At 41.0% G+C, this 15611-nt stretch overlaps 1 protein-coding gene across 1 annotated transcript in view; it reads right to left on the bottom strand.

Annotated features, from left to right (window-relative positions):
* The window catches only part of EFHC2 (EF-hand domain containing 2), a 240083-nt gene that overhangs the window by 101621 nt on the left and 122851 nt on the right, over nt 1–15611 (bottom strand). Inside the window, exons 5-8 of the mRNA XM_043459414.1 lie at nt 14327–14578; nt 11788–11901; nt 11263–11401; nt 4533–4698 (exon numbers count right to left, since the gene is read on the bottom strand). Of these exons, the coding sequence (XP_043315349.1) occupies nt 4533–4698; nt 11263–11401; nt 11788–11901; nt 14327–14578 (671 nt within the window). The remainder of the gene's footprint in view (nt 1–4532; nt 4699–11262; nt 11402–11787; nt 11902–14326; nt 14579–15611) is intronic.

The following is a 15611-nucleotide window of genomic DNA, read 5'->3' as shown; positions in this document are numbered from 1 at the left end:
TGAAACAAGTCAGAGATTAAGATTAAATTGTGACTCTTTAGATGCTACATGATTATGAATAGCAAAAGTCTGGGATAGCAGCCTTTCTGGTAGGAAGCCATCCATCTCTTCTACCCATCCCTAAGAACTAAAAGGGTGAATGCTCATTCTATTTACCCACTTATTTATCATTCCTCTTCTCTTACGGACAAGATATTTATTGAATCCCAAGTACACAGCCAGCACTGTTCTAACTCTAAGAGAAGCAATAAAGCCAGTCCCTGCCCTCAAGGAGTTCTGGGTCTATATATAAACAAATAACTGCCACACACCATGATATGTACAGATTCTGGGGCAAGAAAGGTGAACTCCAGGAGTTGATTTCCCTGGGTTCAAATCCTACCTCAACTAAAAATCAGCTGTGTGAGATTGGGTAAATTGAATAGACTCTCTGAGCCTCAGTTTCTTCATGTGAAGAATGGGTACAATATTATTATCTACTTTAATCAGGTTGTTTCGAGGATTAAATGAGATCAAGTATTGTAGTTAGCACATCATAACCACAAACTACTTTTTACTAGTAATATTATTATTATTAGAAGTATGATCAGCAGAGTATTGTGAGCACACAGAGGACAAAATAACTAATTCAGCCAGGTGCAATGAGAGAGAGATTTTTCTGGTTCTCCCAAGTCAGACTGGACAATCTACCGAGCAGGCACCAGACAATTAAGGTCTTCATTTCCATCAAAAAAAAACTTCATATGCTTTGATCTGAAGCTCTCTCTCTCCAGTGACTCACCGTAGATGACCATTAACCTCATACAACAATGAACACAAGTACAATTTTAATAGCAATATATATCGTCAATATGTCATGTCTGTTGCACGTCTCAATTCACAGTTTATTTATTTGCATTAAGAAACTTTTCTTTGTATGCTTTGTGAGATCATCTTCCTCAGGTTCTCACGGTTTGAAAACCTTGGGTTATTCAAACTCATGTGTAAGTCTCCAGCTGAATGTGCCAGTTTCTATGGAAACAAGGTCACTGTGTGGGAGGAGCTTGAGAGAAGAAGCGTATTCCTGGCACAGAATGAGCAATGGACAGAAAGAAAAGAAATTAGAGCTATTCATGCCTAGACCACCGTTCTCCAGTCACAACAGCATGACAAGAACATTGAATGCTGTCTATAGTCAGTGCTCTGTGGGCAAGTTGATGCAGTGCTGACAGAAAGGGAGACTAAGGCAACTACCCACAAGGAACACTGTTCCCACTGGATTCCAGAAGCAACACCCTGGATCGTGTTTCATCCTGTTTACTTAAAAGAAAAATTCTCTCTCCTTTTACAATAGGGACATTCTTCCTGCCCACCTCCTTCGGGTGGTTGCCCTTAAAAACAGCAGTTAGTGAAAAGTATCCATCAAAGCTATGGTTTTTCCAGTAGTCATGTACAGATATGAGACCATATCTGTACCATATGGTACATATGGGACCATAAAGAAGGCTGAGCAATGAAGAACAGATGCTTTCAAATTGTGGTGCTGGAGAAGACTCTTGAGAGTCCCTTGGACTTCAAGGAGATCCAACCAGTCCATCCTAAAGGAGATCAGTCCTGGGTGTTCATTGGAAGGACTAATGCTGAAGCTGAAACTCCAATACTTTGGTCACCTGATGCAAAGAGCTGACTCATTGGAAAAGACCCTGATGCTGGGAAAGATTGAGGGCAAGAGAAGGGGACAACAGAGGATGAGATGGTTAGACAGCATCACCAACTCAATGCACATGAATTTGAACAAACTCCAGGAGACAGTGAAAAGCAGGGGAGCCCGGCATGCTGCAGTCCATGGGATCACAAAGAGTCAGACATGACTTAGGCAAGTGAACAACAACAACAATCCATCAAAAGCCCTGCCCTGGAACTTCACCATAAACACTGCTATCTATAAGGGAGGATGGAGTATGAGTAGGTGTCCCTCTTATGTGATCCGAAATTAGTGGTTCTCAAACCCTGGTGCCCATCACCAGAAACCCCTGGATGTCTTGTTAAAACACAGAGCCAGGCCCCAACCCCAGAGACTGGGCCTCAGTAGGTCTGGGGTGAGACACAGACCACCAAAGTGTGGGGACCACACTTTGAGCAGTATCAACTCTGAAACTTAAAAACAAAACTCCCAAGTCCTTACAAATAAAAGATTACTTCTTAAAAGACAAAGGACATCATGTCAAGGCAAAGGCAGCCTTTCAGACATTCTACACAATTCTTAACACATTAATACCATGTTTACCATGATACCAAAACTGTTCTCTCCACCTCAAAATATTCTACAATGGCATCTCATGCCATTGAATTTGATCAAATTCAGGGTGATGTCTTGTTGTTTTCCTTCTCCTGCTCTTACTCCATGTTCTCTTTATCTTTTTCTCCATGGGTCCTCCTGATCCATTATTCCGCTCACGTAGGACTTCAGTGTTTAGTCTGCATCCTATTCAAGCCTCTGCAACATTTTCCCACCCTTCATCCTCTCCCTACCACAACTTCTTTCTGCAGGGCTCCATTTCCTACAGAAGCAAAAAATAGCCATGAGCAGTACCACATCTATACACATGACTCAGGGGCAGATTTTACCTCACATATATTAGGAACACTTCTGAAAGTCCTTCTTTTGAAATCATATTCTACCACATGAGCAATCTGTGGTTACTGAACTCAACCAAGCCTCTTAAATTAAAATCAATTAACATTCTACAAAACAGTTGTAAATCACAGAAGCCACTACAGCCTATGGGCCAAATACAGCCAGTCACCTGTTTCTATATGGCCTGTGAGCCACTTTACGTTTTTAAATCACTGAAAACACTCAAAAGCATAATACTTTGTGATATGTAAAAATTATATGATATTCAAATGTCAGTGTCCATAAACAGTTTTATTGGAATGTAGTCACATTTGTTTATGGATTGTCTATGGCTGTTTTCATGCTACAATGACAGAGCTAAGCAGTTGTGACAGAGGCTGTATGGTCTGCAAAGCAGAAAATATTTGTATCTGACCTTTTAAGAAAAAGTCTGATGACCCCTACTCTACACCATTTCCTAGGGATCATCTTGAGGAGATACATACATATGGAAAAGCATATATATATATACACACACACATATACATGGAAAGGCAATATAGATTGGGGATAATATGGCTTTAGGGGCTTCCAGATGACACATTAAAATAACCACTCAATGTGAAGATGTAGGGAACAGAGAACCCTTGTGCACTGTTGATGGGAATGTAAATTGGTGCAGCCACTGTGGAAAACAGCAGCACGGAGGCACCTCAAAAAATTAAAAACAGAACTACCATATGACCCAGCAATTCTACTTTTGGATATATATACAAAGGAAACAAAATCCCTGTCCCCAAAAGATATCTGCACCCCCATGTTCAATGCAGTATTATTTGCAATAGCTAACACAGGGAAACAATACAAGTGTCCACTAACAGGTGTATGGACAAAGTATAAAATAATAAACACACACACACACACACACACATATATATATCACACATACATGGGGCTTCCCAGGGGCACAGTGGCAAAGAATCTGCCTGCCAATACAGGAGATATAAGAGACGCGAGTTCGATCCCTGGGTCGGGAAAATCCCCTGGAGTCGGAAATGGCAACCCACTCCAGTTGCTGCCTGGGAAATCCCATGGACAGAGGAGATTGGAGTGCTACAGTGCATGGGGTCGCAAAGAGTCAGGCACAACTGAGGACACAGTGCATGTGCATGCGCGCACATGCGCGCACACACACACACACATTATTGGAATATTATGGAATAATATGGAATATTATTCAATCATCAAAAAGAAGGAAATCCTGCCATTTGCAATAGCATGGATGGACCTTGAGGGCATTATGTTAAGTAAAATAAGTCCAGAGAAAGACAAATACTACATGATCTCACTTATATGTAGAATCTAAAAAAAAAAAAACTCATAGAAACAGGGATCAGATTGGTGACTGCCAGAGGCAGGGGGGTGGGAGTGGATGGGATAATTGGGTGAAGGTGATCAAAAGGAACTAACTTTCTGCTATAAGATAAATAAGTTCTGGGGACATAACATACAGCAGGATGACAACAGTAAACAATAACGTATATTTGAAAGTTTCTAAGAGAGTAGAGCTTAAAAATTCTCATCACAAGGAAAAAAATTCGAACTGTGAGGTGATGGGTGTGAACTAATCTTATTGTGGTGATCATTTTTCAATACATACATATATCCAATCATTATGTTGCATATCTTAAACTTACACAATGTTTTATGTCAGTTATTTCTCAAAAAACCTGGGGAAAAAAGTAAATAAAATAGCCACTGATGTAAGAATCTGTTAATACTTACATATTAATCATGTTCATTAAAGTTATAACAACATGTCCCTGGACTTGAAATCAGATAAATTAAGTGTCATCTGTTTTGTCGTGAGGACAATATTATAAACCCCAAATACATTTGGGAAAGATCAGATTAAAATAACAGTTCCCTCAAGCACCTGTCAAATTCCATGAACTTCTTGAAGTTCCTCTGATGAGGTGTGGGCATAAGGCCTATGCAGGACCGAAGAGAATCCTCTTCAGAACCAAAGCCGGTGTAAGGTGGAAATTTCCTTTCTATTGTTGGAGGAGGTGGGGCCTTGCACGGAATCGAGGTAAAGTTCTCTATAACAAAACAAAGGCAGATGAAACATCAATATTTTTTTTTGCCCTGATTATGGCTGTTTTGAAAGGTCTGTTATGTTTTCAAGATGAACATGGAGATCTTTGTAGACTATTTTAAACTCTTTCAAACAAAACACAGCAAAATCCTGGGAGGGTAGGTTTCAATCATGTTTACAAAAACCACAGAACTCACTCAATAATCGCCATTGGTTCAAAAGAAAGAAAAAAAAGAGAGAGAGGCTGAGTGTGTCGAATAAGTAAACATTTATCTTTTGTCATCACATCCCCATTTCAGAATATTTTTTGTTCTTCCTTGATTTTTCCAATGATATGAAAATTCAAGCTTGAAACTTTATGCCACCCGTTCCATATTTTAACCTGTAATGTAGCCCACTCCTATCTTTAGTCAACACTCACTAATTAAATTCCTTTCCAAACAGGACTGACTCCCGGCTGTTTTGCCTTTACCTTCCCCATCTGATGTCTCCTCCTCCTGAGCCCACATTTTAAGCCCTCTCCCTTTCCTCTAACTCAGCTCCAGGCCATGATACTTCACTACCTAGACCAAAAACAAAAACGTTTCTTCTCACCAACAATCCCTCCAGGTTGCCTCTATTACTGCCCAAGAAAAGACTGCAATCGTACTGACACGTGATACTGCAAAAATAAATAAATAAAACCCAAATCAAACTAACACAACTTTTAAAACCACCACTGCCAAAGGGAGTGGTAAGTGGTAAATACGGTTGACCTTCTTAATTCATTTATCATCTGTGAGGAAGGAGAGATGGAGAGACAGGTGGAGACATATTTGTAATAGCCTGGGAGCTGTTAGGTACTCATTTGTGAGGCTGTTCCACCTCTGAGAAGCAAGTGTGCCCTCTGAAGTAGATGACACATTGACTCAACAGATCCCAATCACCAGTGTTTGTCACACCACAAATGGCAAAGATGATGTCTGGATCTTTCTTAAAGCAAAAGACAGGAAAGCAACCAAACAACCAATGGAATCTCATTTCTACCTCTTCCCCAAAGCTGACCATCCCATAGGTATTTCCATTAGAGCCTGAAAGGAATCTCGCATAAGCAAAGATTTCCTTTTCCACTGCCAAAGTTCTAACAAAAGGAAGAGAACAGATTTAGTACATACCTCTCTAATTGAAAATGCGCACCAATGTGTCATCCAAGGCAGCCTACCTCTTAACATGGAGGGATAGTTTTGTTTTGGTTTTTTTTTTTTTTTTTTTTGTACTGATTGATCAAAAGGCCAAGGGGCTGTTTCTAACTCTGATTTGAAAACATTTTCAACTTTCACATTTCCTTAGACTTCCTAACAGCCTTTGTGTGAAACCTCCTCAAGCATAATCCCCAAAAGAGTATTGTTCCACCCTGACAGAAACTGCTCACAGAAGACATACTAGCAAAGAGAATGCCATCAGATATTTCTCACTGACTTAGCGAAAGGAGGCGGCCAGACTGTGGGTATGGAAGTGACTGGTGAACCTCTCCTATTGCTATTTTTGTGGCAATTAAAGAGAAGCCTTGGTAATAAAGAGGCAAGTTTAAATATTGGAATTCGTCAGAATTACAGCAGACCCTATCATTCCTAATTGTAACATGAAACACACCACTAACTGGTACCTTCATTTTTAGGAAAAGGACCATAGGGGATGGCAGGAAGAACTGTACGTGATTATTAGAAAATTCAGGCATGATTGGTTTCTTCCAACAGGGGACATATGCCTCCAACTCTATATAATAATCTAAACAGCCTAACCAAAAGAGGACACACATTGAATCTCAAATTAAGAATGCATTCTACACCTCCCCCCCAAATTACAGGTTTTATAACACACTGTTGTTTTCTCAACTACATAATTTTTGCAACAGATTTAAGTAACAAAAGAATCAATTTAGAGCTTTCCTCTGCACCCACAGTGCCATCTAGTGTATAAATGCCGAGAACTGTTCCACTCCACCATGTCTGACTTTTTCAACAATACAGTCTTTCTGGATACTGTGACTCAAGATTCCATTTTTTATGGGTTAATTGTGTATATTCACAAAGGTTTGGAATTGTGCCTGGATAAGTTTCTGTCTTTGGTTTTCCATTGTTCCACCATCCTGCATGTTTCAGGTGTTAAAAAATATTTAATGAAAAAGTATACATTATTTTACAAAGCATCTTCCCAAATATCTTTTTAAAAAATTTTTATATTGGAAAATAATTGGTTTACAATATTGTGCAGGTTTGTGCCATACATCAGCATGAATCAGCCACAGGTCCCAAATATCTTCTTAAACTGACATTCTAATAGATCCTAAAACATAACTGCCTTTCAAATAGTCCGATGCTTCTAATTCCAAGAGACTTGTAAAAATATATGTATTGACTGTCCATTCACAACTGACTAGATTCCAACAAATTTAAACAGAGGGGACAGACTCTTTTTTAAACAATGTATCTTAATGCTCCTTCACAGTGGTTTACTATTCATCATCTCATTTGGAAATGATTCTGAGAAAAGCCTTCAATTACCTCGACATTCATCTCTGATTTGCTAGTAACCCACATTTGGACCCAGGTTTTGGGAGGCCTGAAGTTTATTATTTGGGAGAACCTCTGTAAGATGAAAAATGTCAAATAATTAAGATAAAATTAGGCCCAGGGCCTTAGAATGGGGCCCCTGCAAAAAAAAGAACCCTAAAGTTTAAGGTTCATTATTTTTGAGGTTGAATCCACCTCTGCTTGAACCCCATACGCAGGTCAAATGATTTCAGTGGGATGGTCACTTTGGGGTCAAATAATCACATAATTTTCTAGCTCTAGCTAGAAAACCCTTAGAAATCATCTAATTCTCAACCCTCTTCACTGCATAGAAGAGGTTTAAGAAATAAAAAAGCAAAATTGTTAGGTCCATCAAAGTCACGTGGTGAGATTAGAAGCAAATTCTACCTCTGCTGCTGCATCTTGGGATGGCTCGTTTGTTCAAATGATCATTAGACTCTCATCTTAGATGCTCTGCTGTTTCTAAGAGCATCTGAACCAAGAGTTCAGAGATGGCTATAAAGGACTCCACAAAATTAAATATGCTTTAAGTTTTTTTGCTTATCCTTAATGGCTTCCCTGGTGGCTTAGATGGTGAAGAATCTGCCTGCAATGCAGGAGACCCAAGTTTGATCCCTGGGTCAGGAAGATCCCATGGAAAAGGGAATGGCTACCCACTCCAGTGTTCCTGCCTGGAGAATCCCATGGACAGAGGAGTCTGGCAGGCTACAGTCTATGGGGTTGCAAGAGTCATACACGACTGAGCAACTAAGCATGCGTGCAAACACACACACACACACACACTAGTTTGGTTGTCCCAACCACTAAGAATCGATTGTAACAAAGTCCTCTTATGGAGAAAAAAATAATAACCCAAGGCAGGAATTCTAGGTTAGAACAGTTTACATTCAAATCCATGTCCCTTCAGTGAAAGAAACACCTGCTAGAGCCCCTGGAGCCTCTTCCAACCTTCATGCTACAGGAAAGTCCGACAGGCCTCCATCTGCCAGTCCGTGTTCATGCACATGAAGTAAGGAGGGAGTGACATGCTCCTGCCCGGCAGGCTAGCCAGGGCCAGCGGGATGGCCAAGCTGCCTAGTGGGGGAGTCACACTGGACTGTTTCGTGGAGGAAGTTGCCTTCTCTTTAGAATCCTGAAACGCACAAAAGAATCTCATCTTTTTAGGAGTCCAGATGGGGTTTAACACAGGGGTTTTACATATATATTTCTTGGGATTCTGTCAAGCCCTCTGTTTCTACATAATAGAAAAGCTTTCTCATGTGCCTTTCTTGGGACTGTGGCCAACTTCACCTCTTAGCCATCTTTTCTCCCCCCAAATATGTTGGGGGTGGCAACAGGTAAGAGAAGGTACTGAGGCACCCAGGCTGTATACTGCATTAGAAATCTCCCCCTGGCTTCCTCTTAGGGAGGTCCCTAGCTGTGTCATTGGCAGTTGTCAGCTTTTTCCTGTGGCGCTGCAGAGTGGTGACACCAGGTTTCTACTGACCATAATTATTGGCAAGGAAGGAAATGTGACCACAATTATTGCCAGGACTCTGTCCTAGTTTGGGCTTCAAGAATACCAAAATATAATGTATAAAATGTGGTTAGTCTTATGAATTTTTAGAGCCAGATGAGTTATTAAAAAATTTTAAATGTCCAAAGAAACTGCATCTAAGTAACATTAAGTCTATTAATTTAATGTTAGAAAAAGTCAGGAAAAGCAAATGCAAAGATCATCAGAGAATACTAATTCACTCCCCTCCTCCCTGAATCATGGATATAATTTCTAGTCATTAGTTACATTAAGTATACTTTTGTTACTCAAGAAATGTTGTGTAATAATGGTGTCTATTAAATGGGATATTTTAACATATCTTATGAGAAATATAAAAAGTCAGCATGACTATAAAATGCATCATAACTTTGCATTTGCATAATTTTCTCTTTAAAGACATAATGCTCATGTTATATGAGCTTTAAAGGTACAAATGACTTTTTTAAATATAATACAGTAAGTCTCTAGAGAGAGCAAAAGAAGTGAGCAGGAAGAAATTAGGCACTAGGGCTCAACTGAGACTGACCACAGGGCATTTGAAGTTGATGCATCTGCTGAGGATGGCTAGATCCGGAGCACACTGGTAGATTTCCTCTGCCTCTGAAAGTTCCCTGTAAATCCATCAAGAGACTAACAATGTACTGGGTCTCTCCAGCACTATGTTCATTTCCCCAAATACAAACTTTATATTCTCAAAATCAAGCTAACAAACATCAACTGAATGTTGGACTTAATATTTAAGGAATCATATGACCTCACCACATCCTTTGTATTAAGGTAACCTTTCAGTGGGCTTCCCAGGTGGAACAGAGGTAAAAAATCCACCTGCCATGCAGGAGACACAAGAGACACGGGTTTGATCCCTGGGTCAGGAAGATCCCCTGGAATGGAAATGGCAACCCCCTCTGGTATTCTCGCCTTGGAAATCCCATGGACAGAGGAGCCTGGCAGGCTACAGTCCATGGATTCCGATTCTACAAAGAATCGGACATGACTGAGCAGGCACGCATACAATCTTTCAGTAGGATACAGGTAAATGTCTTTAGTGACTCATTCTTTTTTATCAATTTTTCAACTCTACACTGAAGACTTGTCAACTCTGAAAGGTACTTACATTTATTAAAAATCAAATTATCCTTCCCAACTATCTAAGGCTCACTAGCAGCTTCTCTATGGCAGCCACTACCTGCACATTCCTGGCTCCTTCTTGTCCTCAGTAGCCAAAACAAATATGCCCAACTGTGTTCACCAACAGGACTAATTTTAGAAAATAATATAAGAAGAGGCCACCAATTTGGCCCCATTTTGACTAATCTGGCATGCAGATGCAGTGGAACAAATTCCCTTAGTGAACCAAAGAGAGAAATTGAAAGTGTTTTATATTCCAACCCCTTTGTGTGCTGTGTATCTTCTTACATAATATAATGATTCCCATGAGGCCAGGAATACTACACAGAGGGGATATCAAGACATGTAAGGTGGGCCTCGTGTCATCCTAGAGATAAAGCACCCTGTCTTTTAGAAAAAGCTGTGGTTGTTTCTGGCTTCCATTTCATGGCTCAGGGAAGTGAGCTCATATGAATACTCCAAGGTTCAGAGAGGAGTAAGCAACCCCCAACCGAGCTCCAACCCCAATCTGGGAGGTTGGCAACTCCCATCACCCCCAGTTAGCCAAGCACCAGCAGGTACCTGAACCCTGGGGTAGAGGGCCCGGGAAGGGGGCAGGGCTGGCCTGCAGGTTTAACAAACAGAGGGGCTTGTTTTTCAGGTTTCATCTCAGACCCTCCCCCTGTGACAGTTATAACACCATGTGACATGCGGTAGATCTCTGTTCCCCTTTCAGCCTAGAAACTCCTTACACATCTCTGCAGTTCCTGTGTCCACTGCAACGACCTACATCTAGTAGGTGCTTAATAAGTCACTGGCTTCCATTATGGACTGAACTAACCTGATATGAATGGAATGGAGAGCTAAGAAGAGAGAAGCTGGCAGCCTGGCTGCACCTCACCAGGAAAGGTAGAGCAGATGGGCACAATTTGCTAGAGAACTAAAATCAGTATAGCCTCTGTGGCAAGCAAGGATTCAGCGGAAAGAAAAGTCTTTGCATTTCCATTTCAACTGCTTGACCACAGCAGTGAGGCAGGGGGCTACATGGGAAAACAGCAGCCTTTGGCATCAGGCAGACGAGTTTAAGTTTTTGGCTCACTCTTTACTTGCTGCATGCATGACCTTTGTCCAGGAAACCCCTTGTAAGCCACAGTCTCTTCACCTCTAGAATGAGGATGATGTTAGGGGAATAAATAAGACAACAAATGCCTGGTAGTTAGCAAATGCTTGATAAATGGTAGCAGCTATTAGAAGCTTAGAATTTGAAACTTAAAAGTCAGCTCAATCTTAACTAGGAAACAAAGACTCCAAGTTTAAATATTATTTTCCAATTGACAGATGTATCACTTACCAATTCCATATTTAGTCCTATAATAAGTTTTCGTGAAATCATCACAGTCACAAAGGAGCACTTTCCTTCCCCACACGTTGATGGTGGTTCCTATGGACAGGTCAGTATCTTTGTAAAACTCTTGGTCTAATTTTCCTAGCTAATAAAAACAAAGGAACATGATGCTGGCACCACAGACCCACCAAAGACCTTGGCATCCCCCCTCTCAAAGGAAAAAGGAAATTTTAAAAAATCCACTACATCACTTATAACCAAATTTTTAAAATCAAATCAAAAGACAACCACTCAAAAGCAACATTTGAAAACACTCTTTTAGCAAGGTAGTGCTACCAAATGGCAATGCAATGTATATATTTATATATACACTTACGCATGTTTATTACTGATAAATGCAACAGTGCAACACATACATTTATATAGTCATCAATGTCGTTCACAACTAGTCTCTCAGAAGAATACACAACTCAGCCCGCATTCCAGGTTTCAGAGAAGCCATACTGGCAACAGTAATAAAATATGACTTACGTTGTATTTATCCAACAGGTAGCCATACACTCGGTTCTCTGAGTAGCCACCATACACATTGAGAACTGTCTGGTCTGTTAACTGGCCTGGTTGAAAGACTCCAGGGGGGCCATACTAGAAGATATAAATCAAATCAAGATGTGGTGGGTGGACTCTCAACACAAACATGCTCCTGGTTAGGGGCTCAAGTGGCAAGTGATAGCATCTGGTTCTCCTCTATCATCCCAAGGAAGACAGGACACAGACTCCAGCCACCTTTCCCCCATGCTTCACCACCCGCTTCGGGTTGGTCTACACTCCCCTCATCCTTCAAGGACCTGATGAAGCCCCATCTTTTCCTTCTGACCTCTTCCATCCTGCTGGCCAATCCCCAATCCAAACTTTCATAGCACCTACCTCAGGGTTAAACCACTTGTCTCTGTTCTCTAACTGCTTTATCAGCAGTCGTCTTTTCACCAAACAAGATGCCGTGATGGAGAAACCCTGACTTGCTTTCTTGACCGGCTCAGCACCCTGCCTGACCCTGAGCAAGGAGGCATTTTTCTGGCTGAGAGAGGCAGTGTGGTGAGGTAGTATGGACGGTGAAGTGTGGTCAGCCTCTCACAGAAACTGTGGCCAGGAGCAAGCCAGGGAGGACACTCTTCAGTTTCACCCATGCTGGAGGTGGTCAGGCAGGAAATAGCTGAACTTATGGAAATTGATACTAATTGGTTTATCTCAGCTGAGAAATCAGAATCATCCCTGATACATGTGACATAAACTGTAAGTTAAAACGTGCAAATTTATGGGGTGTAAGTAAGGCACGTTACAGAGGAAAAAACAACACATTTTTGGATGCAACTGTCTCATTGCCACTTCTTAGCTATAGGACATGAGGCCAGACATTTATCTTCTCAGAACTTCAGTAGCAACAGTATCTACCCCTTGCTTTCTCAAAGGATGTGGCATCAAGGGAATACCCACTGCTCTTGGATCTCTCCCCAACAAGAATGGAAGCACCATGAAGCAGGAATTAACCATTTTCTATCTCATGGTAACCCCAGAGCCGGCACACAGCTGACACTTACTAAATATTTGTTGAATGAATGAATAAAATGAAACAATTGATGTCAAGGAACACTGCAAATGTCAGGTATGTCATTATTATTTTATATTTAGCCTATTTTTCAAGGCCATTCTAAAGACAGGCTTCCCTGGCTCCTCCCGGCCACCTGCTATGCATATGCCTGGAGTTTGCTCTGGGACAAACCCAGTCCCAGCTCCAAGAAGCTACATAGCAGGACTTCTGGTGGGAGACGCTTGAGAATCTGGAAGAGTGTCTTGTGATAAGCAAATAACCAGTTGTTGTATGCATCAGAAATGAGTGTTACAGTGATCTTTTCAGTAGCACTAAGAAGTAAGTTTAAAAATACATTATCCAAATAAATAAAGAAGTAAAACATAACATAGAGCTGTGAATAAGCCGTGATGCTTTCATGTGCCTTATAGGTGTTCATAGGTCTTTACGCGCATCTGTGCTAAGTTGCTTCAGTAGTGTCCGACTCTTTGTGACCCCATGGACTATAGCCCCCCAGGCTCCTCTGTCCATGGGGATTCTCCAGGCAAGAATACTGGAGTGGGTTGCCATGTCCTCCTCCAGGGGATCTTCACGACCCAGGGATCGAACCCAGGTCTCCTATCATCTCTGGTATTGGCAGGCGGGCTCTTTACCAATAGTACCACCTGAGAAGCTCTTATAGATCCTTAGATAGTGCTTTTTACTATATTATCTCATTCAGTCTTCACAGTTACCTCAGGAGGGAAGCCTAGTTAAAAGCATTTTAGAGATAGGGAAATATGCTCAGAGAGGTTAATGACTGGCCTAAGGTCACACAGCCATTAAGTGGCAGATCTACAATTCTAACCCAGGTCTTCTGTCTATGTGCTGTTTCCACTGCACCCAGGTTACATTAGCTCTCAAATGGCCATGAACATGTGTAGAAATCATTTGGACAACTCTCTTTTAACAGTAAAAATGCTAAAGCTATCACTGTTGCTAGCCAGTGGCTAGTTGGTGACTAATTCTGCAAGTGGCTACTCGCAGAAGAGTCACTCCTCTGTGTGTGTGTGTGTGTGTGTATGTGTGTGTGTGTGTGTGTGTGTGTCCACAGCCCAGACCAATACAATGGGATCTACCCAGTAGGCTACAGAGGCCAGAGGCTATTGCTCTTCCCAAGGCCATGAGCAATTCTTTTACTTGAGAGTCATTTACCTTCATAAGACTCATGGAAAACTCAATGACATAGGTAGTTCTCTTGCATTTTACTTTTTCCCTTTACGTGCCTTAAGCCCTGAATCTTCCAATTCCAATTTGTCATATCCTCTGTATTACTTTCATAGATGTATATTAATAGAGGGCACAAAGTGCAAGTTTTCTAAACACCAGCACTAATACAAAGTGCTTTGTCACCAACAGTCATAACACGCGACATTCCAGACAGTGACTAGAGTCTTCAGCCCACAAGCAAACTCGAAAAGCAGTCCCGTGTCCACTGCTCACCTTAGGCAGCTTTCTCCTCTGGAGAAACAATGACATAGCATCTCTTCCTGAGTTATGTGGCAAGACTTCTTTGATCTCCACAGTATCATCAGACAGAAAGTAATGCAGGATGAGTTCTCTACGATCCCCAAACAATGAGCATGAGTCGTCCCACACGCAGAAGAAACGCAAGACCTTCCTATCATACTCGAGGAACTGTTTCAGAGTGTCGAAGGACTGATAGGGACGTAAGGGCCCCATGTAGTCTAGCTTCTGTCAGGGGAGAAAAGGTTAATGATAGTGGAAGTCTTTCCATAATCGCTTCTGGGATGCAAGCAGTCAAAGAACACAGAGGTATCTTTTCCATAGACTATTCTGTGATATTTTTTAAAAATTTCAACTAACAACATATATGATATGCATATATAACTAGTTTCAACTTTAGAAATACAATCAAGTATTAGGAAGCTTTTCATTAAACATTATTTTAACACACTAAAGTATATTTCTATAATGTTTTTGAAAACTGACTCTTCTCAGAGACTTAAAATTCTTGTTTAAGAGCAGACAAAACTAATATATGGTAACAGAAATCAGAATAGTTATTGCCTCTGGGTAGATGACTGATTGGAAAGGGGGGCAAGGGAACTCTCTGGGGTTATGGACATATTCTCTATCTTGATTTTTGTACTGGTTATTAAACTGTATATACATTTTTCAAAATTGTCAACAGGTATGCTTAAGATTTGCACACCAAGTCTATGTTAATTATTTCTCAGCCAAAAAGTTATTTTCACTGAAAATTCATATCTGTTTATGCTTCTTACTCATCCACAGATTTTTGTGAAAGTAAAGAGAAGAAATATCTTCACAGTTTTATTTTGCTCAAAAGGTTTAGGTAGCAAAGATCTGAAAGGTCACGGAAATAGGAACAGAGCAAAGGGAGAACTTCTCAATCTGCACAGGACTACTGTGCAGGCTCTGGCTCCCAACCCAGGAAGCACTAGCTGGGCAGTCTTCCTGGCCCAATTCTTCTCTATCTGCACAGTCTCAGTCCTATCGTGGAGCAAAACCACCCCACCTCCCATTCTATCTAACGGAGCCTAATAGGGTGGTTATATAAGGAAGGGCTCACTAGCAAGTGAGATGTAGTCCCACTCTGGGTCATGTAATCTTATTTGTAAATTCTCAAAATTTTGTGTCTGTCTAGGGCAGTCTAGGGGCAGACTCATTCCAAGACACAGGAGACACGATGGCCCTCCAGAAGCTCTTCAGTCTTATCCTTGATATTTAAATGAAATTATGA

The sequence above is a fragment of the Cervus canadensis genome, chromosome X, assembly GCF_019320065.1.
Source record: "Cervus canadensis isolate Bull #8, Minnesota chromosome X, ASM1932006v1, whole genome shotgun sequence".
Classification (NCBI taxonomy): Eukaryota; Metazoa; Chordata; class Mammalia; order Artiodactyla; family Cervidae; genus Cervus; species Cervus canadensis.
Note: the sequence above shows the minus strand (reverse complement) of the source record. Positions and strands in the feature narration are given on the sequence as shown.